The sequence below is a fragment of the Populus euphratica genome, unplaced genomic scaffold, assembly GCF_000495115.2.
Source record: "Populus euphratica unplaced genomic scaffold, PopEup_1.0 scaffold451.1, whole genome shotgun sequence".
NCBI lineage: Eukaryota > Viridiplantae > Streptophyta > Magnoliopsida > Malpighiales > Salicaceae > Populus > Populus euphratica.
This window is the reverse complement of record NW_011500334.1, coordinates 158,777-182,233: the sequence shown is the minus strand read 5'-3', so window position 1 is coordinate 182,233 and position 23,457 is coordinate 158,777. Positions and strand designations below refer to the sequence as shown.

The 23,457-nt window shown below is 31.4% G+C and overlaps 3 protein-coding genes across 4 annotated transcripts; 1 reads left to right on the top strand and 2 right to left on the bottom strand.

Moving 5' to 3' along the window:
* The first annotated feature begins 626 nt into the window (after positions 1–626).
* On the top strand, positions 627–4,887 carry LOC105113765 (uncharacterized). The gene is made up of 9 exons (XM_011010071.1): positions 627–904; positions 1,006–1,086; positions 1,245–1,574; positions 2,079–2,214; positions 2,717–2,879; positions 3,161–3,289; positions 3,494–3,688; positions 4,319–4,441; positions 4,536–4,887. The coding sequence occupies exons 1-9, from the start codon at positions 715–717 to the stop codon at positions 4,626–4,628; spliced, it is 1,440 nt and encodes a 479-aa protein (XP_011008373.1). The 5' UTR covers positions 627–714; the 3' UTR covers positions 4,629–4,887.
* Positions 4,888–5,479: 592 nt separating this feature from the next.
* Positions 5,480–9,361, bottom strand: TDF1 (Duplicated homeodomain-like superfamily protein). Its single transcript, XM_011010070.1, has 3 exons — positions 8,543–9,361; positions 8,290–8,419; positions 5,480–7,742 (listed from the first exon to the last, which is right to left on the bottom strand). Exons 1-3 carry the CDS (start codon positions 8,673–8,675, stop codon positions 6,863–6,865), a joined length of 1,143 nt encoding a protein of 380 aa, XP_011008372.1. The 5' UTR covers positions 8,676–9,361; the 3' UTR covers positions 5,480–6,862.
* A 3,475-nt stretch (positions 9,362–12,836) lies between these two features.
* Positions 12,837–18,190, bottom strand: LOC105113763 (probable prolyl 4-hydroxylase 6). Of its 2 annotated transcripts, XM_011010069.1 has the most exons (9): positions 18,019–18,190; positions 17,793–17,958; positions 17,648–17,707; positions 17,479–17,536; positions 17,252–17,356; positions 15,739–15,796; positions 15,475–15,650; positions 15,317–15,377; positions 12,837–13,302 (listed from the first exon to the last, which is right to left on the bottom strand). In XM_011010069.1, the coding sequence occupies exons 2-9, from the start codon at positions 17,891–17,893 to the stop codon at positions 12,995–12,997; spliced, it is 927 nt and encodes a 308-aa protein (XP_011008371.1). In that variant the 5' UTR covers positions 17,894–17,958; positions 18,019–18,190; the 3' UTR covers positions 12,837–12,994. The 2 variants fall into 2 exon arrangements, with proteins under 2 accessions (XP_011008371.1, XP_011008369.1); XM_011010067.1 differs by having other exon boundaries at positions 17,793–18,190.
* Positions 18,191–23,457: the final 5,267 nt, after the last annotated feature.

The following is a 23,457-nucleotide window of genomic DNA, read 5'->3' as shown; positions in this document are numbered from 1 at the left end:
AAAAAAACCAATAGGAGAAAAGTAAATAGTAATTAAAAAAATACGGATCAAAATTAATATAAAAATTAAATTTAATACGGGTCAAAGTTAATATAAAAATTAAATTTTAAAAGATAAAATTAAAAAATAAATTTTCAAAAAAATATTTATATAGCAATCAATAGTTTAAGGATTAAATTTAATATAATTAATAAATAATAATATTTTTAAATTTTTCACAATTTTTTAAAAAATATTTTTTATCTAAAATGTTTATTAAAATATTTTCTTAAAAATCAAGCTAAATTTTTCTTTCTAAATTTTTTACAATTTCTAAAAAAATATTTTTTATCTAAATTTTTTATAAAAATATTTTCTTAAAAATTAAGCTAAATTTTTCTTTAACTTATTTTTTATTCATTAAATTTTTTAATAATAAATAAATACAAAATTAAATTAATGTTTTTTTTTAATAATTATTTTTCAGAAGATAAACACAACCTTAATAATTCCAAACACAAACACTGTTGTTACTCGGACGAAAATGAAGGCCTCTTGTCCACGTTGCAACGAAATAGGAGCGCGTTGTGGACCCACCGAGGAGATTATTCGATTTTAATTTATATATATATATATGGACACACACACAGAGGTAGGTAGGTATTGTATCGTCGAAAAATCAGATCGGTGAGGGAAGGGAAGAGTGATTTTAAGAGGAAGGAGGAAATTAAGAGAATGGGAGGGTGTGCATCAAGGCCAGGTAGCTGTGTTTGTTTATTATCATCAAATAAGAAGAAAAACGGGAAGCAAAGAAGAAGAAGAAGAAGAAGAAGAATAATCTCAAGGCGTGTTTCTTCTCTTAAGGCTTCCAAACTCAATGTTCCCGGTCAACCAGATCGCTCTTACTCTAATCCTGCTTTTCAAGGTTTTTTTTATCTCTTTGTTTTGGACATGGCAAATCGTGTACAAGCTCTCTCTCTCAGTTTTTTTTTTTTTAAAAAAAAAAATCTTTGGTTCAAAATACAGGAAGCATGGATGGTGCCTGGTCTGATGCTATTTCTGTGCTTGAATCTGAATTTGATGATGAATTTTATAGTGTCTATGATGGTATGTCCTATTTCTATTTTATTTTTTTTGGCTTAGTTTCTTCTTTCTAAATTTATTTCCATTGGTGATTTATTTTTTTGGCTTGGTTTCCTTCTTTCTAAATTTATTTCCATTGGTGATTGGTCATGATAATAATGTTTTATTTGATTAAACTGTAGATGTTGTATCTGTTACCGAACCAGAGGATGCGTCTGTTTCATCGCCGAGAGATTCAAATATTATGCAATCTAAAGCCAATGATTCCCGGAGTAATGATCAAGTGACTCCTGTATATGCGGATGAAGTTTCTAATGTGAGCGTTGGAGGTCAAGAGGATAACAATCACAGTGGGATTCTTCCAAATAATTGCTTGTCTTTCCTTGGTTCAACTGTCGCTTCCATTGACAAGAAAAGACCATTGAGTCCAGGCACACCGAGTTCCAAGAGAAAGCCTTCTCTTAAACTTTCTTTCAAACGGAGAGAAGGGAATGTTACTAATCCGACCTTAGGTGAGTGTTGCTATATTTCCATGCCTTCTCTTCTTATATCTCGTTGTTCTTTCAAATATATGGTTTTGAATGTTGATTGTTGTTTAAACTCAATTTGAGTTCCTGTGAGCTCTGGTCTTGACCTTGATTAAGGACTTGAAAAACGATGTTTTATGTACCTTTTTTGTAGTGGCATTGCATCTCGCTAATGCTTTACTAATATTTTTATTGTATGAATTTGTTCTGGGAAATAAATTTACTGGAGTGTCTGCTGTATGAACAATTATCTTAAATTCAATTATATCTCCACATAATCGGTTGTGACCAAATTGCAGAAGTTGGGGTGAAAAGGCTATTGCTTTTCCAATATATAATACTTGCCATGAGTTCTGAATTTATGAAATTTATTATCTCATTTTCGTTACTTGATACTTTGATGCTCTCCCCCTTTTGTTTCATCCCCTTATATCATCTGCTATATGTGGTAGACTTGCATCTCATGTCGCCATCCTACTTTTATTTCAGTTTCACCCAAGGCATTTGTGCGAAGACCTATTGCTGGTTCCTCAATCCCTTACTGCCCCACAGATAAGAAGATGACTGATTGTTGGTCTCCCATTGAGCCGAGTACTTTCAAAGTTCGGGGAAAGAACTATTTTAGGTGAGATTATTATAATGTTTCTGCTCCATCAATAGTTTATCATGTTTAGTCCAGCATAGAAAGCTGAATCGCTGGCTTTGTTTATCCTTTCCAGCTACCTCAATTCAATCTGTAATAAATGCTTTGTTTTTATCATTATCTTTGATCTTCTCAACTTGAGAAATCTTTGATCTGAACTTTATCTTGCTTTTAGTAATTTCATTAACAAGGTGTTAGGGATGCAAGAACCACCTGCTATTTGTAGAACTATGAATTTAAATGTCACACAAATAGTTAACTACTATTTGAATCTGCTACTACACAGTATCACTCTTACTCTGCAGTTACCGTGTCTTAATATTTTAAATATTGGATTCAGTTTGATTTAGTAACAAGCATAGGAAAAAAATGAGCTGGCCGTTGTTGGTAGCATTTGTTTCTGTAAATGGGGCTTGTATGCATGTTTGTATGATATTCATTTCTACTACCTCAAGTAGAGTTCTAAATGTGATATATTTTACAGGGATAAGAAGAAAGATTGTGCTCCAAACTGTGCCGCATTTTATCCTTTTGGTGCTGACATTTTTCTATCTCCAAGGAAAATTCATCACATTGCCAGATTTGTGGAACTTCCTCATGTCAACACATCAGATGAAGTTCCTGGTGTTCTTGTCGTAAATGTTCAGGTACTTGTATCTTTCATTTCCATGTTGCTTGAAATTTACTATTTATAGTTCTCATTACCCCTTGATGGAAAAAAATGGGGTCAAAAGCACTGGTATATCGCTCTAGTACATCAATTAAGTCCATTTATAGTTTAAAGATGCTGCGAACCAGGTTGGTTTTTATGCTGTCGCATGCTAAATTGCAGATCCCAATTCCGTGTTTATGTAACTAATTGCTGTATTTGATGTCAAGAGTTTTAACCAAGTATCTTCAGTGATGAGATGAATTATTTTCCCTGCAGATACCTCTGTATCCTGCCACAATATTTCAAAGTGAAAATGATGGAGAAGGAATGAACTTGGTCCTGTATTTTAAACTGTCTGAAAGTTACTCAAAAGAGCTCCCCCCTCATTTTCAAGAGAATATCAGTGTAAGATGGGAGGCATCTTCACCTTTGCACTTGCTGGTTTTTTTCTTTTATTTTCTTTTCTTTTAAGTCTCACTAAGAAGTCTCACAATAATGCAACAGCATTACATGGTAGCTTTATGAAGGTTTTTGTTTGTCCATCCTCATCAGGGTTATTTATTACTAACAATTCATTAACTGGGTTTTTCTGCATTTCTTTCCTTGCAGAGGTTGATTAATGATGAAGTGGAGAGGGTTAGAGGGTTCCCTCTAGATACCATTGCACCATTTAGGGAAAGATTAAAAATATTGGGCCGATTAGAAAATCTGGAAAATCTTCAATTAAGCACTACTGAAAAGAAGCTTATGAATGCCTACAATGAGAAACCTGTGCTCTCACGTCCTCAACATGAATTCTATTTGGTAAGTTTCAGATTGCTTATTCCAATCTGCTTTGTTACATTATTTTGTATGATGTGGTGATCATAAGCAGTAGGATATGACTCTCTCTCTCAACAAAAAAATGTACTTGTCTGCCGCACCGCAACAACACAAACCTGGAGTACTCCATGTGGTTGTCTTTCAAGGCTCCCTGAGCATATCAATTCTACGTAACAAATTTGTGTTTATGCAGTGGTCTTGTGGATCTATTGTTATCAGATGAACCTCATTTTCTCTCCTTTTTTTCCTAGTTCCATCCTACAACTGGATTTAAAGTTTTCACTAAAGCTAGCTGATTGTACTGGGCTCCGTTTCCTAGTCATCCCTTCATCTAAAGAAATGCAGCTAATGTGCCTGCTCTTTTGATATTATGATCTAATGTAATTATAAACCTGGTTTAAATTTATGTGCGACTGCAACTATGGTTGTCACATTGCTCTCCTTTCTTTTAGATAGCTCATTAAAAAAAAAAAATCTTGAACAATTAATATTTTAATTGGTTGTGCTGGCAGAATTATATTGAAATGTTGCAGCATTGAAAGTTTCATGGCGATGCAACTCCAGTATGATCAGTGAAAGTGCATTCTTGAATTGTTTTGAATTTTATCACAGGGAGAAAACTACTTGGAGATTGATCTGGATGTGCATAGATTTAGCTACATCTCTAGAAAAGGTCTTGAAACCTTACAAGACAGGCTGAAGCTTTGTGTCTTGGATTTTGGCCTGACAATTCAGGTAAACATATATCTATTAGATTGTTGTCAAGGCTAATTTGTTTTGCAATGCAACGTGATGTATGGCTTATATTATGTCGTCTTTTTTCTGACAGGGCCACAAGCCAGAAGACTTGCCAGAACATTTGGTATGTTGCATGCGTCTGAATAAAGTGGACCACACCAAGTACCATCAACTGGGGTGTTGACAAGTCTCGTGTTAAACTGAGCTAGGGTTTTGATACGAAAGCATTTTTTAGTCCATGAAAGGCTTATCTGATAACCAAAAATCCTTTTTTTGTACTCGTTATCTTAGTATCTCCATTCAGGATGTGTGCAAGCACAAATGTGATCATGTATCCTCCTCTGTTGAGTTTATTAAGCTCTTTCATTGTTTTGTATAGATTGTAACTTGAGTGTACAGTTCTGATGAAACAGAATGCAATAAATTCATTCTTCTCCGCTTCACTTACCTTCTCTTGTGATTTTTTGATATTTGGAAACTGACTCTGTTTTCCTGCTAGCGGGTGCTTGAAGGGCATTCACCTCCATTCAAGATTTCATCGCATGGAAGAGCTCATCCCGCAGCCAGTGAATTGTCCCTTCGACATCATCCGTGCAAAGAGTGTAGAGGGACCATACGTGTGTATCTATGCTATCGCCTCCACCACGTTTATCGCTTATAAACAACCCTCCTCTAGCACTCATTTATCGCCTAATCTTACTCGCCTGCGCTTGCGGTTGTGTTTCCTGCGTTAGTTTATTACTTGGCCGTATATACGTGAAGAGCCAGGGTTATGATGGCACGAAAGGAAAAGATGGAAGAAACGGGAGGAATATGCAGAGACCAATAGTCTCATCAATCAATCAATTGTTTAAAAATCATATCGATCCCAACGAAGAACTCTCATGTCATTGAAGCTGGATAACAGCATGTTCATGTGATTACAATGCTCCCGATTGCAAGAGAGATGAAGAAGAATTCAATAGAACACTAAAATTTATTCCAGCAGATTATAGATAACAGCATATTCATGTGATTACAATGCTCCCGAATGCCATAGAGATGAAGAATTCAAGAGAACACTAAAATTTATTCCAGCAGATTATACAAACATGACGGTAAAAGAAATTACAAACTAGGCTGTAGAAGGCCCCTTACAGCACCTCCAAAAGTTTGAAATACCACACCTTTCATCCCTGTATTTTTCTTTACAAGGGGTTGGAGGGTCGTAGGAGCGCATGGTGTTAGCCTCATCTCCAAGGAATTCCTGCCCTCTGCTTTTCTCATCAATGACGTTATTGCCGGGGCTCATCTCTTGACTTCTACCGGCTGGCGTGTCTACCAGTTCTCTGCTTCTTTTTGGATTAACTTGAAGATTATCCCAAACACGGCCGGAGGAGCCTTGTCGTCGGAATGAAACAGATGATCTCTGCAGTGCAGTAGCCATGGTGCAATCTTCCTTTTATCTCTCAGATTTCTTCTCTCTGTTTTGTTCGGACCCCTTCATTCCTCTCTCCCCTTTTCCTTTTAACTAACATAACAAAATGATGGATTCCATAGAGACCTGTTGACGAGTAACGCTAGTTCTCCCGGAATTTAGATCTGTACACTTATTTAATGCCTTCGATTTTCATCTTGTGCGAGAATTTTGAGGAAGTGAGTTTGAATATATTATTTGATAAAATTAGCATTTTCCCAAATTAAAGAACCTAAATATATAGTGACCCCATACAATCCTAGAATTTACTAGATTAGCCAACTCAACTGTAGATGTTGGCTCCGGGAAATGCTGGAGAAGATATCGATGTTTGCATGATCATATATTCATAGAAATGCGACACGAAGGCACTCATCTTCCACCCTTGGATTAACAGGTTATTGAGCCTGATTAATGGCCAAGGACACTGAGAAGTCCCCGTCAAATTAAGGTGTAAAAGGGAGGAGAAATTAAGCCCTCTATGTGTTTAGTGGTGCTGGTTTTAGCAAGTCTTTTTTGATCCTGCTTGATTAATTTCCTGATCTGATTAAGATTGAGATCATGTTAGCGCATGCTGCAAGAAAAAAACTAGTAAAATTTAATCTGGATCACAGTACATTCAACAAATTTGACACAAAGCTTGGATGATGACACCCTTTAGCTAGCATGATCACAGATATTGCATGCACATGTTTGATCCACGAGCACTCTATTTTTACTTACGGAGGAAATCTAACATGATATATGCTCTTAGTCAGATTGATGTGTATAATAATTATATGGCTCAGCACTAGAATTGATGAATGACATATTCATGATGATGATTAATGAAAATGGTCTCTAACTGGGAAAATAACCCGCTCTATAGCTTCGTTTGTAGCTCTGTATTACATATGATAGAATTGACGCAGGCTCCATTAACATTTTGCTTTAAGCACCAAATTGGCTGTCAAGCTTCTGAACTAGTAATAATCAAAAGAGGGATCCAAAAGTGGAGGAAATTGTGAATGCAGCTCTCTGTCTTTGTCCAAGATGCCATCGACAAATGAACTTGCAGATGAGGAATAATAGGCCGCATGATCGGCAGCATTGTTGTTCTCTTCAAGTCCATTATTGACAGTTCCATGATCATATGTCGACCGCCCAACCGATCGGTTCAAGTACCAATCATCATCGCTTCCAGTACTAGTTATGTTGCAAGATGATACATCATTCTGTGCCCTTGCCATGGTTGAAGAGTTGGTTGGTGACAACATCTCATCAAAGTCATATTGCTCTTGTTGATGCTGAAATTCAGTGGATAAAACAGGATCGCTGAGGAGAAATTCAGTCCACGTAAAGGTACAAGTGGGTGTGATGAATGGAGCCTGAGATTTTTGGCAGGAATAGGACTGTGTGAACGTGCTGGTAGAAGATGAAGATGGTGATGATGATGGGCAGGAAGAGCTGACCTCATTGAAGAAAAGTGGTAACTGTTTGGTGTCATGGACTGGAAAGTGAGCCAGAAAGTCCCATGAAGTGGGGTGAGTAACAGTAGGATTGTATTCCTGCACTTGCTCTTCCATGGTTTTCTTGAAACTTGAATGCTCAGTGGTGGTTAAGATGGCAGAAGAGAATTGATGATCAGGTTCGGACATCAAACTGGTGTTTAAGGATTTATTGAGGTTTCCGGTGTTAGAAATGCCACGGATGTTTCCAAAGTCAGAAAAAATCTGTGAAAAAGGTTTGTGAGTCACAGGATCAATCCCCATCTTTTGAAGCATCTTCCTGAGCTTGGTGTTCCAATAGTTCTTCACATCATTGTCTGTTCTTCCAGGCAGTTTCTTTGCAATCAGAGACCACCTGGAAAAAATAGGCCAATCAATTGGAAGTCATGGAATTTGCTCTATTAGTTTACAACTTATACCCACCAAAAAGTGAACAAATAAGGGGGAAGAATCTGTTGTTTCAGGTTTTCAATTACCCTTTTTATTGTAAGATTTTTGGAAATAGTAACAAGAAATTTAATTACTTTTTTTGGGATTTTTTGTTTTCAAAAAATGAAACCAACAACCATTGTTACAGCTTCTGAGACTGCTTTTTTCTTTCTTTCTTTTTTCCCTCTTTAAAGAAAGGATTTGCTTTGAGCTTGACGGCCATGCATAAAATCAAGGAGGAAAAACATGTAGATTGATCGATTTATCAAATAAAAGTTTGTGAATCGATCGAGTTCAAAGTTTCAATCAACAAAATCTTAGGGATCGATCTTCCAGATTAAATAGTTGGATACATCTGCAGGTTGAGGCCTTGAGGTGTTAGTTACCGTAAGAAGTCGTGCTAATCTATTACTTGATATTTCTTAATGGATTATCCTTGCCAAGATCAAGGAATCTTGAGTGAAAAAACCCACCTGCTACCTATCGCTTTATGCAGCTTAATAATTAGCTCTTCCTCCTCGGGAGCGAATCTCTCGTGTTTAAGGTCTGGCCTCAGGTAATTAGTCCATCTCAGCCTGCAGCTCTTCCCGCATCTGTTCAGTCCTGTACATGGGCGTAGAGTGGAGATGGACACATGAATATGCATGTCCAAAGATTAAGGAGAGAAATGATCATCATCATATATATATGTAGACATAAATTTACTTTAAATTAACACATGTATACCAGCTTTCTTGGGGACCGAAGTCCAGTTACCAATGCCATGATTGGAAACATAAGCGAGTATCTTGGCATCTTCCTCTGGCGTCCAAAGGCCCCTCTTCACGTTGGATTTATCACAGCAGGGAGGTCTCCCCATTGTATGACGTTCAGGATAATAGGGGGCAAATTAAGAATGAAGAGACGAGATCGAGACTAATTAAGAGGCTGATAATTGCTTGATCATCTGCTAGATTTTGCTGCTTGGCAATCCTAAACCCTTGCTGCTGTACATATACTGCTAAGTAAAACACGGCGAAGAAGAGATTAAAGAGAATTAACGAAATATGCATGCATTTAACAAGTGAAAAGTGGCAAGAAAAGCATGGTGGCTCCCAATGAACAGCAATTGCATGATCAGTTTTCATCTTCTCATTCTTAACTGTTTTTCTCGAACGCATGCCATCGCCATACGAGGCATCCCCTCCCTCCCTCTCCATTTATCTTTGGCCCCAGTATTAACATTTTGTTTCCTTGAGCTCATCGCATACGTATGAAGCAGTTCTCTTGTGCTGTGTTACTATATATTAGGTCACGCCTGCCTGACGTGAGAAATACAAATTGATTTTCTAAGCTATGGGGAGGGGCAATGCGACTCTTGTGTCAGGGGGCATTAGGCATCCTCTTTACTGAAATCTCTGGCTCTGGCCTGCGTGCAGAATATTCTCATGACACAGTGATCAGACCTCGTCGTCAGCATCTCAGGGTACCAAGAATATTGCGCAGGCTCTCTCCGCTTGATTCACAGAGCTGTTGCTATGAGAATTTAGCAGAGGGGCCAGCTGCATAAACTTCTAATGCTACAGAAGTTTCCATTTATAAAACAGGGCCTATAGCACTTGGTCTCCCATCCAAGTAGAAAAATAAAAAAAAATGATGGCAGCTCCCGCACTGTTCTTGCCATTTTAAGAACTGCAGCCACACTTCGTAGTCTACTGCCTTTTATCATACCTGGGAGCAATATTACTTCTTTTAATGAACAATTTTTTCAGTAATTTCACTGTACGTATCAATATATATTCAGTTCTTACGTAATTATTGTTTTTTTATATATATATATATATAGATGTAAGAAGTTCATGGCTAGCAGTCCTAGTAAAGAATTCCTTTCCTCTGCATTCTAGGTTCAAATTTTTATGTGCATGTATATTATTTTCATTGTTTTATTTGTTTATTAGACTTGCAAGATGTTTAATAAATTCAAAAATTAATTATAATATATATAAGTTACTCTAAATATCCCGGATTATAAAAAGAAAAGAATAGCTTAGCTTGGATTTTATCTCATTTGTGCTGCAAATCTATTTCTAAATAAACTTATTTATTTTGCGCCCCACCTATATCTTCACCCAAGCATACTCATTCAACCCAATTAACCATCTCTAAAGCTATTTATCGAAAGGAAATAAATTAGCAAAATTCACATCTTCAACTAAAATGAAAAAAGAAAAGAAAAGGAAAATCAAAATATGAATATATTTTATGTAGATATTCAATTATTTAAATTCTCGGTTGGTCTTGTTCTTAAAAATAAACATTATAAATCAAATCACAAATATAATTTAAAACATAATAATCTTAAAATATTTAGACACAACACTGGACATTATTGATTCATGTTCAATTTAAATTTCTAATCGCAGTGATTTTTCAAAGAAATATTACATAATCTTATAATTAAATATTAATGTGGATATAGAAGACATAATTTAGCTTTCATACTATAATAAATTCTGAAATAATTCAAGGAATTTATAATAGAATTAATTGAGAATTAGGAAACTTATTAGTCGTGGGTCCATACTACCCCGCAGACCTAACTATTTTTTTCATAAGAAATCATGCTCATGTGATGGAAGTGCTTTTTAAATAATGAAAAGGATATTATAACTAAGGTTATTAGACTTCACTAAATTAAAAAAATGATTTTATTATAATTAAATGATTAAAAAAATAGACAATAATAGTAGATGAATAAAATTAAAATAATAAAAAGAGTAATCACAATAACTTGAGAAAAAATAATATAACTCAATTATTAACTAATTAAATATGGAATGATAAAATTAGATAAAAAAATTAAATTAAAAAAATATTAGTTTTAATTTAAGTTAACATGACAAACTTATAACCTAGATAATAAGTAGCAAGTCAATTTAAGTTAACTCGTTAAATCCACGATCCAAGTAATGAGATTATGATAACCTGATAGGAAAGAAAACCACAAAACCAATCATGCTCATGCGTTGGAAGTGCCTTTTTAAATAATGAAAAGATATTATAACTCAGGTTATTAGACTTCATTAAATAAAAAAACGATTTTATTTTAATTGAATGATAAAAAATAGACAATAATAATAAATGAATTAAATTAAAATAGTAAAAAGAGTAATCACAATAACTTGAGAAAAAAAAATGTAACTCAATTATTAACTAATTAAATACGGAATAATGAAATTAGATAAAAAAAAATTAAAATAAATTTAGCTTTAGTTCAAGTTAACGTGACAAATTTATAACCTAAATTTGATAGAAAAGAAAACCATAAAACCCATTTAAAAAAAATAATGTCAACCTGTGTTAACTTCTCAAATCTATGACCTTGGTTATTAGATTGAAAGCACTATATCTGGAAAAATTATGAAGTTCAATCCTCAACCAATCAAATATTAAAAGATGAAATTGAAAAAAAAATCAATTATACAAAAAGATTCAAAAAACAAATACAGCAATAAAAAAATAAGGATCAAAATTAAAATAAAAACAAAAAAAAATACAGCAATAAAAAATAAGGATCAAAATTAAAAAAAAAAATAAATAAAAGAATAACCATAATTTTTTTATTGAAGGATGAAATTGAAAAGAAAAATTAATTTAACAAAAGTGCAAAAAAAACTAAAAGAATAAGAATCAAATTGAAAAAAATATATATTAAAAATTGGGATTGAATGTTGAAATTAAAAACAAATGAAGATTTTACAAAACAATCGAAAATAAAAAAATAAAAATAAAGTTTAAAGTTGAAATATCAATAACTAAAAGGATAATTTTAAAATCTTTAATAGTCAGCGTGATTTTTGATGAGATGAGAAAAGAAAAAAAAATTCCACTGATTACAAACTATTATGCTACCACACTAGGAAAAAGACACTACAATGATTACAATGACACAAAAAGAAATTTTTTGCCTTTAGAAGGTGTCATACATGTAGGTCATAAGTATCTCTCGTGCAACCACTTTTTCATTTAAATAATATTTTATTTTTATTTAAAAAATCAACTTGCCCTTACTCAACTAATAATAGCAAAAAAAACTATAACAAAAAAATAAAAAAAAACACCATAATGCAAGTTTTAAAAATTTTATTTTTAAAGATGACTCCGTTATTTTATTGTATATAAAAATAAAATGACTAAAATATCCTTAAATATTAGTTTTAAAAATTTAGTTTTTAAGGGTAGAAAAAACATTTCACTGGCCTTAATAATAAATTGAAAAGATAATTTTACCCCACTCAACCTAATAATAAACAATGGATCTTGTAAAAAGACCAAAATACCTCCAATACCAATGCTATTGGCATTTTTTTTGGAGGAAAAAAATAGTAATTATCCTATTCTAGTAAAACATGTGCTGATATATAACAAAAATGTCTTTCATTTTAGCTTTTTTTTTTTGTTATTTTCTTATTGTGATCTTATGGTGTAAATAAAAAGATACGCAATAGATATATTAAATTTTTTTCTTTATATTAGAGAAAGAATTCTATTATATATTACTATTTTTTAATACATAGCATATACACGCATCCTACTACGACATACCACTTGTTTAGAACCCAACCTAAGAAATTGATCAATGATCCAAGTAACCTAAGATATAAACGAGACTAGGTTTCAAAAAAATTAGAGAAAGTTTTTCAGTAAAATTAGAGAAATTGACTTAATAAAAAATCTAACTGACCTGCAACCCCTTAACCTGAAGAAAAATAGTTTATTTTTTTTCTAAAATGAAAAAAAATTAAATTAACTTAAATTAACCCACTAACCCACCTAACCATGACCCGAGATGCACTCTAAGTCGACCCTGATTAGGTTTAAAAACTATACTACATACCACCCCTACGACAAATTAATGCAAGCGCATACTACATCCTGAACTCGGACAACGTTCCAGGTAAAACATTTGCTTGAATAAACCCTAAGCACCCTATCCACACCATGAATTTCATGAACGCCGCCCCAAAGTGAAAAGGGGGAAAACTTCTATTTTTGACAGTTTAAAGTGTGAGTGTCGAATGACTGCTCCATAAGGTCTAGTATAGCTCCTTGAGGTTTAATAAAGACAAGCCGCATACAGGTACAAAGACAGCACGGCCCACTGTAATCTACAGTGTTTAAGTATGAACCCTTTCATTCCTAGGACGAGCATACCTTACAGCTCTTCCTACAAAAACCGTAAGACCCCTCTGAACCCACCATATAAACAGGGTTCTTTTCGCACTCACCAGCCTTCGCCCACAAAGGGCAGTTCTCATTCTCATCAACACAATCCCCGCTTGCTGCATGCTTCAGCGATTTCTCAAAGGATCTGACATGAATCCACTTGGTTGCTGACCATTTCTCACCTTCAATAACTGGACAACTCCCGTGCAAGCTGTTTGTGTCAGTTGTTGCGTCGGGATGAAGACTGAAGAACAGCAAGGCATCACCCTTCTGTGGTTTCACTGCAATGATATAATGTAGAATTTTATGGAATGCCTGGTAACAAAACAAGGGAAATCGAAGGCTGCATATTCACTGAATGACGACCAAAACAACAATACTAAATGGCAGATGAATCACATCATAACTAAATCCGTAGAAGGTATTGAAACGATCGCTCACTAGTCTGCTTGGTGTATATGATTGATTAGATGTGTTAATGTTATGCTGGATATTTTAAAAGAAGGTTACAAGAAAGTTTCCAAGGAGCTATCAAATTTTGGCCAGTGTGGATTTAAAAAACTACAATGCAAATCAAGACACAACATTAATAATCAACACCACAAATAGTATTCCAATCATATAATACACCAAATAGCAGAAGCATCAATAGAAAACTTTCCAAGCATCAGCATCACATGAATATTCTACTAAAAATCCAGACACAAAAATGATCATATGATGAGGCAAGTGGTTTCCAAGTGTTACCCTTATGAGCTTGTAAAATCATTGAGGGGCAAACAGCCTGTTTGTGAGACCTACCATGCTCAACCAAAGAATACACATAAAAGAACCAATCCTATAGAGCCATTTGGAGTCATCTGCCAAGATTCTTGATTCTTGGGATTGAATCCAGCTCACCTCTAAGATGGAGGAATTAGGAAAAGTAGAAGACAATCTCAATTATGCAATCCAGCCATTAACTAAATAAAAGGGAATTAGCTCGGGATGTCCTTGTATTTCATGGGTTGTCTCCAATAAATCATTATATGTTTAATTGCAGCTGTCCATAAATATAAGAACAGTACCCAGTAGGTCCTGTTGAAATTTCCATTCAAGTGATTTTGATACTGGATTTGCACATGACATTAAAAAAATGACTTTTTGACAAAATTAAAGCTTACCTATTAACACATCACCAATTGCATAAAATAATAATTATTTTTTGAATATTTCAAATGCCCTCATGTCTATTTTCCAACATCAATTTTTTCCATATGTTCCAATTCAATCAATCTAAACTTTTATTCATTATGAACAATTACATTATTCATTTATGAACAATTACAAAAATCTATGAAAATCATATGTTAGGTATGGGTAAAGTGGCATTAAATGGATATAGCTCACTCAAAAGAAGGAGAAAGCTTGCTTTGAGTCCTACTCGTGCCACACATGAAAGGAGGAATGGGTGGCATGTGCAAGACAAAGTGTTTTATTTAAAAAAAAAAAAACATATAGATAAAATGTTTTGATATTTTTTTCCCATTTCTTCTTGCATGTGCAGAACTCAAAGTAAACTCTCTCTCTTCTAATTGGATCAACTTAATGCCAAAACAACAGATCTAATATATTTTAGTGATTGGCCTTAAGTGACTCAAATTGGATAACACAAGATTAGATTAACTAAATTGAAAACACAAGGGAAAAATTGGCAACTGAAAACAAATATAAGGGCAAGCTATAGGGTTAAGCCAAATAATTATTTTTAAGAGTAATAAATAGTTATTTATTTGCAAATATTTTAAAAAATATTTGACAAACTAAAACCATTTAACTCCGAAAAGTTAATAAATAATTGTTATTGTTTACTTGATATTCCAAATTTTTGTCTTTTTTTAAAAAAAAGAACCACCTCCAAGATAATTTCATGAGGAAAATTAGGTGAAAATATCATTATTTTATAAGTTATATGGAAGTCACATGTCAAAATCCTTTAGTGTGGATGGAAATGCATGTGGAATGACATATTAGAAATTATGCACATATTAGTTGTAATTAGACATGTGAGAATATATTAGATACAACCTCTAAAATATAAGGACAAACTAAGATCATTCTGCTTTAATAATGATACAAAAAATCCAAAGGTGATTAAAAACCACTGCCCATTTTCTTTTATCAAACTCCTATTATATGTTGATGCCTTCTTCCACTAAAATGAATCTGGAGAATATTAGTGTGAGTTACTTGTGTTAGGATACACATCAAATAGTCAAATAACAGAGTACTCAGGCTCCATCTCAAAAATAATACCTGCATAGCCATTTTTTGCACAATCAGACCAACTATCATCCTTTGGTTGAATTGTTTTTCCCTGTACAAGGCACATAATATGTAATTGAAAACAGAGATACAAAAAGACCTAAGCACCGAAGGACATCGGAGAATCATATTCATGGCTAATTGTTTACCTCTGAGTTGGGAAACACTGTTTCTCCACCCTTTTCAACATTGGACAGATACATTAACACAGTGACAACCCGGTGACCACCCAGCTCTTGATTAGCCTTGTCATGAAAATAATCAAAATGCGGTTCATACTTCTGACCATGCTCATAGTGTAATATTTGAATGGACTCGCCATTTTCTGATTACCAAAGGCATGTACAAGAAAGATTAAAAATTCTCTGCATAAATTAAAACATCATAAACCAAGACACATGTGAAGAACATACCTTGAGGAAGAAAAGTCCAAGCAGCAATTCTGGCCTCAATATTATCAACAATTTCATCCTTCAATGATGAATGAAAGGACATCGTTTAAGCCTAACAAATTCCAGAAACTAAAAAATGCATTCATAATAGAATATCTTTCAAAAATGAGTAGATTTGTGGCAATAGTATATTATAATCATATAGTGCACCATCCAACATAAACTTTTAAGAAATATACAGTGTTCTTATGGAAAACTAATCTTTTATCTAAATTGCCCTCGGTACCAAAAAGCAACAGGCTAATAAGCTAAAAACTCATCTAAGGCCACAAACAACTTTTACTAGCATTTAACATTTTAAAGTGTGGTTCAGATATGTTTGAAAGTCACTACCAATCAAATTTGGGTCAACCACTTCACTGAGAAGCAGAAAAAGGGAGAACTTTTCTTAATAATCTCTGGGTAATGGGGCAAACATGGCTATAGCAGTATTTGATTCTAACTCAGAGTTTCGCATTTAGAATAGGTTTGGTGGACCGCAAACAGTAACGGGAACAGATCTGGCTAAGTTGGGTTATGAGATTAACTGCACTTCAAAGATCCCATTGGTGATTTTGAGGGACTGAAATGTGTTTGAAATGAAAGTCATTCCATTTCCCATCATCGGATAATGTTTACCTTCACACAGCATTCTGCAAGGGCAACAGTGAAAATCAAGCTTGGCAGGAAGAAGGCAGGAACTCAACAATGTGGATTCTGAGGTGATAGTTTTCTATGCAGTTGGTAGCAAAGAAATATTAAACAAATCCTATTCTCAACATATTTTTAAATGTCCTCACCAATCCTATGCCAAACACCCTCATCTCCTAGTTCCTAAATCACTGTCACCACTGAGTGATCAAACATTCATTTTCATAAGAATGTCAATGGAGTGTAGCATGTCATGCATAAGCATTATAGATTTCTACATGCTGATAAAATCCTATATGTGAAAGTAGAAATAAATTGCTGATAGCCAGTAGCCATTAAGAGCTAAACAAGAAAAAATCAAGTTAAAGCATGCCTCAAGAAAAACCTGGAAGTTCAAATGGAACAAAGATAACAACAGATTCATTACAATTGCATCGAATTAAGTAGCAGGAAAAAGGGCCCTAATGAGGTTTCCCAGTCCATATTGAGAATAATAGTATATTTAAATCCATGTACAATATTTAAGCAGTGCAAGATTTCATTAGTTTTCGAGTCCATGTCCAGGAAATAATCCTATTGAATACATGCTCTATTAATTCAATCATCCTTTATATATAAATTAAATATATTCTGCACAACAAAATCATTTTCCTTAATTTATTGGGATCAATATTCACATTCACAAACCCCTTTATCTTTATTTGATATAAGGGGGGAAAACACGATTTTATAAACATTACATTACATAAGCTAAGTTACTCAAACAGGAAACAATATAAATTCATGGTCATATCAAATCAGCAAACATAATGTCACAGTCTATGGTTCAAAATTCAAGAAAGACCTGGGCTTTTCCAATAAACATGCCAGAGCTGGTTCTCACTTCACTCTCTATACTCTTCCCGGATTCATTATCAGCCACCATTGATTTCTCGAGCTTATCTCTAGCCTACTCCAATACCAAATCAATAACACCAACATATTATATTATATTATATTATAAATAACTAAAAACAACTAACTCACTATGAGAATCAATTGGGCAATCAAGCAAACCTACAAAATACCAACCAGATTAATAAGATGATCACACTCCTCATCTGATAAAAATCCCTTGTATAAGAAAGCCCTGTTAAGTTTGAGAAAAAAGAAGAACCACGGCAATAATGTAAAATTACAAAAAGAAAAAAAAAAGAATTTACTGATAAAAAAGAAAAGTGAAAAAGATGGGGGGGAAAACCTGGGATTCCAGGAAAGTTGAGTGACCCGAGTTGGATCAAACACACTTTTTTTCTGTAATCTAAACACCAAGACAAGAAAAAAGAAAACATAAATCAAATAAACCACACAAAGAAAGAAAAAGTATACATCAGGAAGAGAAGTACATTTTCTTGTAAGGATGCAATCGAATGGTAGAACAGGAAAAAAGAGGGAAATTAACAAGCATAGAGCACAGACAAAGCGCCACAAAGTATCGACATTCCATTTCACAAGATTTCTTTTTTTTCTCCCTCAATGAATAATTGTTGTAAGAGAAGAATACGGAAGGAAGGTTCTTTATTTTTTTGGGGTAAGAAATTGAATTGAACGTGAAGACTTATTGCCGGTTTTTAAGTAATTTGGGTGGAAGTAGCCGGAGACTCTCCTTTTCTCATGAAAGATTATATATTTAATGGCGCCCACCGGATTTGCTCTCCGTTCGCTGTTTTCTTAAATGTGAAAATTGACCCGCAATTTTCCAAACCCATAAAACGAAGAAAAGTCCTTTTCTTCTCCTTGTTAGAATTAGATTGAGAGCAATGCTATAGCAACAAAGCTTAAAATCATACTTTTAAATCCAACCTCGTTCTACAAATCAACCCAAAATTCAGTAAATTTGGATTTAGAATCCGGTCGGGTTGAAAAAAATAAAAAAAATCATGATTTAATATGACCCGACCGATCTAATAAGTTAACTTAATAACTTTATTGACTAGAAAAAACCCAGTTAAAAACCTTATTATAATCCGTTGATTGTTTTTATATTTTTATTAAAAATCCAATCATCTAATAAGTTAACTCAATAATTTTATTGACTAGAAAAAACCTAATTAAAAACTTTATTATAATTCGTTGATTGTTTTTATATTTTTATTAAAATAATACTATTTTAAATTTGTTTTAAAATAAAAATTAACCTGGTCAATTCTATGATTCAATCAAAACCTGAACCCGGACTTTAAATAAAAATTAATTTGATCAATTCTATAATTCAATCAAAACCTGAACCCGGACTTTAAACTGAACCAGCTATCAGGCTGGGTTTAATAATTATATTTAAAAAAATTTATTAAATTTTTTTTTTATATTTTTAAATTATTTTCATGTTAAAAATAAATTTTAAAAAAATATATTATATTATTTTAATATATTTTTAAATAAAAATATTGCATCCATGTAAATATCATTTAGCACTACCGGAATAATTGAGAAAACTTTATATTTGATATTCAGTATTTTATTATTATTATTATTTTAAGTGTCTCACCTTTAATTCTCCATACTTTAATAGATAGTCTTTTATTTTTTACTATCTCAATGCCCATAGTTAATGTAATCCATTAAATACTGACCAGTGGGTTTCGAAAAGATAAAATTATATATTTGATACTTAATCTCTTATTATTTTAATTAATTATTAACATGTGTTTCAAAGCACATTAGCCGGACCCTTAATAATTTTATAAGAGGTTCATTAATTTTATTTTATTTTTTGAAAAATAGGATATTTGAAATTATTTTCATGTAAAATAGGGATTTTAAAATTTTATGTTATGTTTTATGTAATTGAATAAAAATTAATATATGTATTTTTTTTATGAAAGTAAATACCACTTCGAATTTCAAATCAACAAATTATTTTCCAAATATCCTAGTATATTCAATCTTTTAAGAGTCCCCCGGTGCATTAATATTTATAGTGGTCACATCCTACTGAAGAGTCTACGAGCCTCTCGAAGTCATGACGCCTGCAACCTGGCTTTAAATTGTGGCCACAATCATCCGATCGCTGGTACAAAATATGCTAAATCGCGAAAAGCACTGCAGCAATTTACTTTATAATTATTTTTCTAATTTTATTCTTTAACTCTTTTTTTTTTTAAGTATAGCTTTCTATAATAAATTTACGTTTGATTTCTAAACATATGTTAATGAAAAAAAAAATTCCAACCATAAAGATTATTATTGTAAATTAATCAAAAAACTCATGGCCTATCTCAAATTTAATCCACGTTTCTTTTTATATTTTTTCAGTCTCAGTAGTTTTGAAATTTTAGTTTTGGTTCAAAAATTCATTTTATTTTTTACCTGATTTCTAAAAGTGAGAGAGGAGATAAACAATTACAAGATTATAGTAAAAAAAACATAGTCATCGAGTTGTCACATTCCGATGATTATAAACTTAAAATTATAATTAATAACATGGGTAGAATAAATATAAAAAAATACATGATAAATGTAATATTTTATTTGAAAGATACAATAAAGGTGGTATCTATTATTTTCTGAAGAGATTATTAGTTTAGTGGGGATAGTTCATAGAGTCTTACCTATGAGTAGATTTTTCTATCATGTCAAACTTTCTTCATTTTTCACTTGGTTCTAAAGGAAGATCCGAAGATTTGTCTCCTGACTTGAAGATGTGATTTCTACTTTACTGTAGTTATACTATTGGTTGTCGGATGGTCAGCAATTATGTGACCTTTTGCGTTACAGTGATGCTAACATTTGGTAACATTGATTAAGCTTTCATGGGATGCTAAAATCTAAAACATCACTCAGGGAGGCACTTGGTCTTTTCTCTTATCTGGAGTAATTAGGAGCTCCAAATCTATTTAGGACTTAGCTCATTTTCATCCTAAGAATGCATTGTCAAACTATTCATCCATTAAAAAGATTTTTTATCGACTTGACATAAAAAATTCTTATAGATACAAGACTCGTAAATTCTATGCATCATCTTTTCTAGTTTCAAGGTTATATTCTAAGACACTTTTTTATCCTATGGTTTATTTCTATAGATCATCTACATACCATAAATAGACTTCATGCTTATCAGATCATCAGCTCTTTAGTATGTATTCTTTATAACTCGTATATCAAGATATGCAGTTATTTATTCTTTTAGTGTCCTTTTTCTGCTTCGATATGAGAAGCTACCATAAATAGAACTTTTATGAGTTGGCCTTTTATGTATAATGACCTTTTCTTTAGTAGATATATATGTACTATAGGCACAAGAAGGAGTTATTACATCTATATGTTTAATTAGTACTCTCAATTGTGATTTACTTATCTAGTATGAAAGGAGTAATCAGGTTTTTCATCAAGCTTATCATCCTCATTATATTGTTAATAAATAAATATTTAAGCTTATCAAGTTCAGGTTGGTTGATTGAGATAGAACCACTAATAAAAAAAAATGAGGAGAAAAAGGTGTATTTTATGAGCTTATTAATATGTCTCGATCCCCTCTCTAATGTGTAACAATGCATAATAAGTGATTATCATCACTATACATACCAGACATGCATCCATCGTCATTATCTCTCATTTTTCTAGTAATTTCTAGTTGATTCCTATAATTTCAAAGTGGATTTTAAATTCTAAATAAAATTTTAGATATTTTTAAACATGATTATGGAGAAATTATTAATTGTTTATGATGATTTGTGATTGATTGTGTATAGATATGAAATATTTAAAATGTTATGAGCTCGTGCTCTTTGTGCAACAAATGAAGCCACTAGAGATTTGTTCTTTAATAATGTGATAAGGTTAGTGATTAATATCCTACAATGAATTTGGAAGGATAAGATAATTTTATTGAAAGATAGATATGTGTATTTGGATGATGTTGTGTGTTTGATTTTATGTGCCAATAATTTTATTTATAAATGTTCTTACACATGCAAAGTTGTTGATTTATAATTAGATGCAAAGTTGTTGATTTATAATTAGGTGCGTAAATTCTATGTGAAGATATGCTTATATATATATATATATAAAATTTATGCTCAAATAGTAATTTTCTACTAATAAAATAAATGGTAGAATTATTTTCATATTTGAAAAAATGGTTCAAAGCCTAATTTTCATCATCCTTGCAATTCCAACACTCATATTAAAACCCTAAACCAATGAAATCTTCATTTTAAAGATTGACATCATAATTCTTTATTTCAATAAAATGTGTTATTTTTAGAGATTAATATAAAAAAACTTCATTAAAACTCCCATTTTGATGAGGTCTCCTATTTTTAAAGATTAATGTATAAAATTTTTCATTAAAAATTCTATTTTGATGAAATCTCTAATTTTTTTATAATTTAATGTCAATTTTTTTTGTAAATATTTTTATTTTGATGAAATCTTTTATTTTTAGCTATGAAAGTCAAGATTTTCCTTAAAATCTCAACATTGATGAAATCTTTAATTTTTAGTGATTAATATCACCTTCTTTCATTGTAGTTAAAACTTTACAAAATCTCTTTTTTGAAGGATTAATTTAAAACTTCAAGATGATTTTTTGACCTCTCTTTTAAAAATGAATACCATAAAAAAAAGTTCAAAAATAGATTTACACAATCAATAACAAGCATGAAATAAATTAAAGAAAACACATAATAAATAATTATCTTTTCTTAATTATAACTAATTTAGTATCCAAATGTTGAAACCAATATCTATTTTAGAATTTATAGTTTTTTTTTTTATTATTAGATAATATCTTTATTTATTTTTATTTTTAAAAGAGTCTTATATTCATCATAATTGTAATAATTTTAAACCCATAAAATTTAAGAAAGTACTTTTATTTGTGATTTTTTAATTATTTTTTATTTTAATATGATTATATTAAAATATTTAATATTTCTAAAAAATATTAATTTAATATTTTTAAATAAAAAATATTTTAAAAATTACCTAAACCACATTATAATACCAAACGATAACTAATAATATTTTTTTAATATAATAAATTATTAATATTATACAATTATATATATATATATATATATATATATATATATATATAATTGTATAATCCAACAAGGCAATGAAAAATATAAGTGATATTTGGTATTGTAATAACATTTACTTTTTAAAATTTTTTATCCTATAAAAATATATTGAAATAATAATTTTTTTAAAATATTATTTTGACATTAACATATCTAAACAATTAAAAAAATAATTTTAAACAAAAAAATTAAAATTTTGCTAAACATCATTTTGGGCTGCATTTCAAAATACTACCTTAATGTACTTAAGTTCAAGCTGTGATATAAAAAGGTCAAAGTTTGAATATTAACCTTCATAAATAGTCACATTCAAATATTCACATATTGTAAATTAATGAAAGAAAATTTTTAAGTAGCATTTGGGCATTTTATTGGGATAAAAGAGATATGAACTTGTTTCTTTATATTTTTTTGTTTTAAAAATATAAAAAATTATTTTAAAAATATATATTTTATATCTTTATTTTCTCAACCAAATATATTTTTATCTTTTTTATATTTATTTCTTTTAAAATACTAACCAAATAAATTATTAATAAACTATTTCTTTATTGATACCTCAATATTTTTAGATATTAACTAGTTTTTGCTCCCATAATGCTGCAATATTAAAATAAATATTTATAAGAATTCAATGCTTTAAATTCTCAAGTAAAAAATATATTTTTAGTCTATTTTTTTAATACCTGTATTTCTTTGACATAAAATTTTATTTATTTATTTATTAGAAGCATGGTTTTAAAAATAAAAACTCACCTTGATCTAAAAAGCAAAATAACAAAAAAAAAAACAAAAAAAGTCTCAATAATTTTAACAAGATTGTAATTAATTTGATAAAATTATATAAAAAATTTATAACAAAAAATAATAAAATAAATATTTTATTCCTCTCCGTTATTGATAATAATGATAATATTTTTTTTTTCATATTCAATATTCAATTAAAAGTTTTTTATTTAATAATATTATTTTAAGTAAATATAAA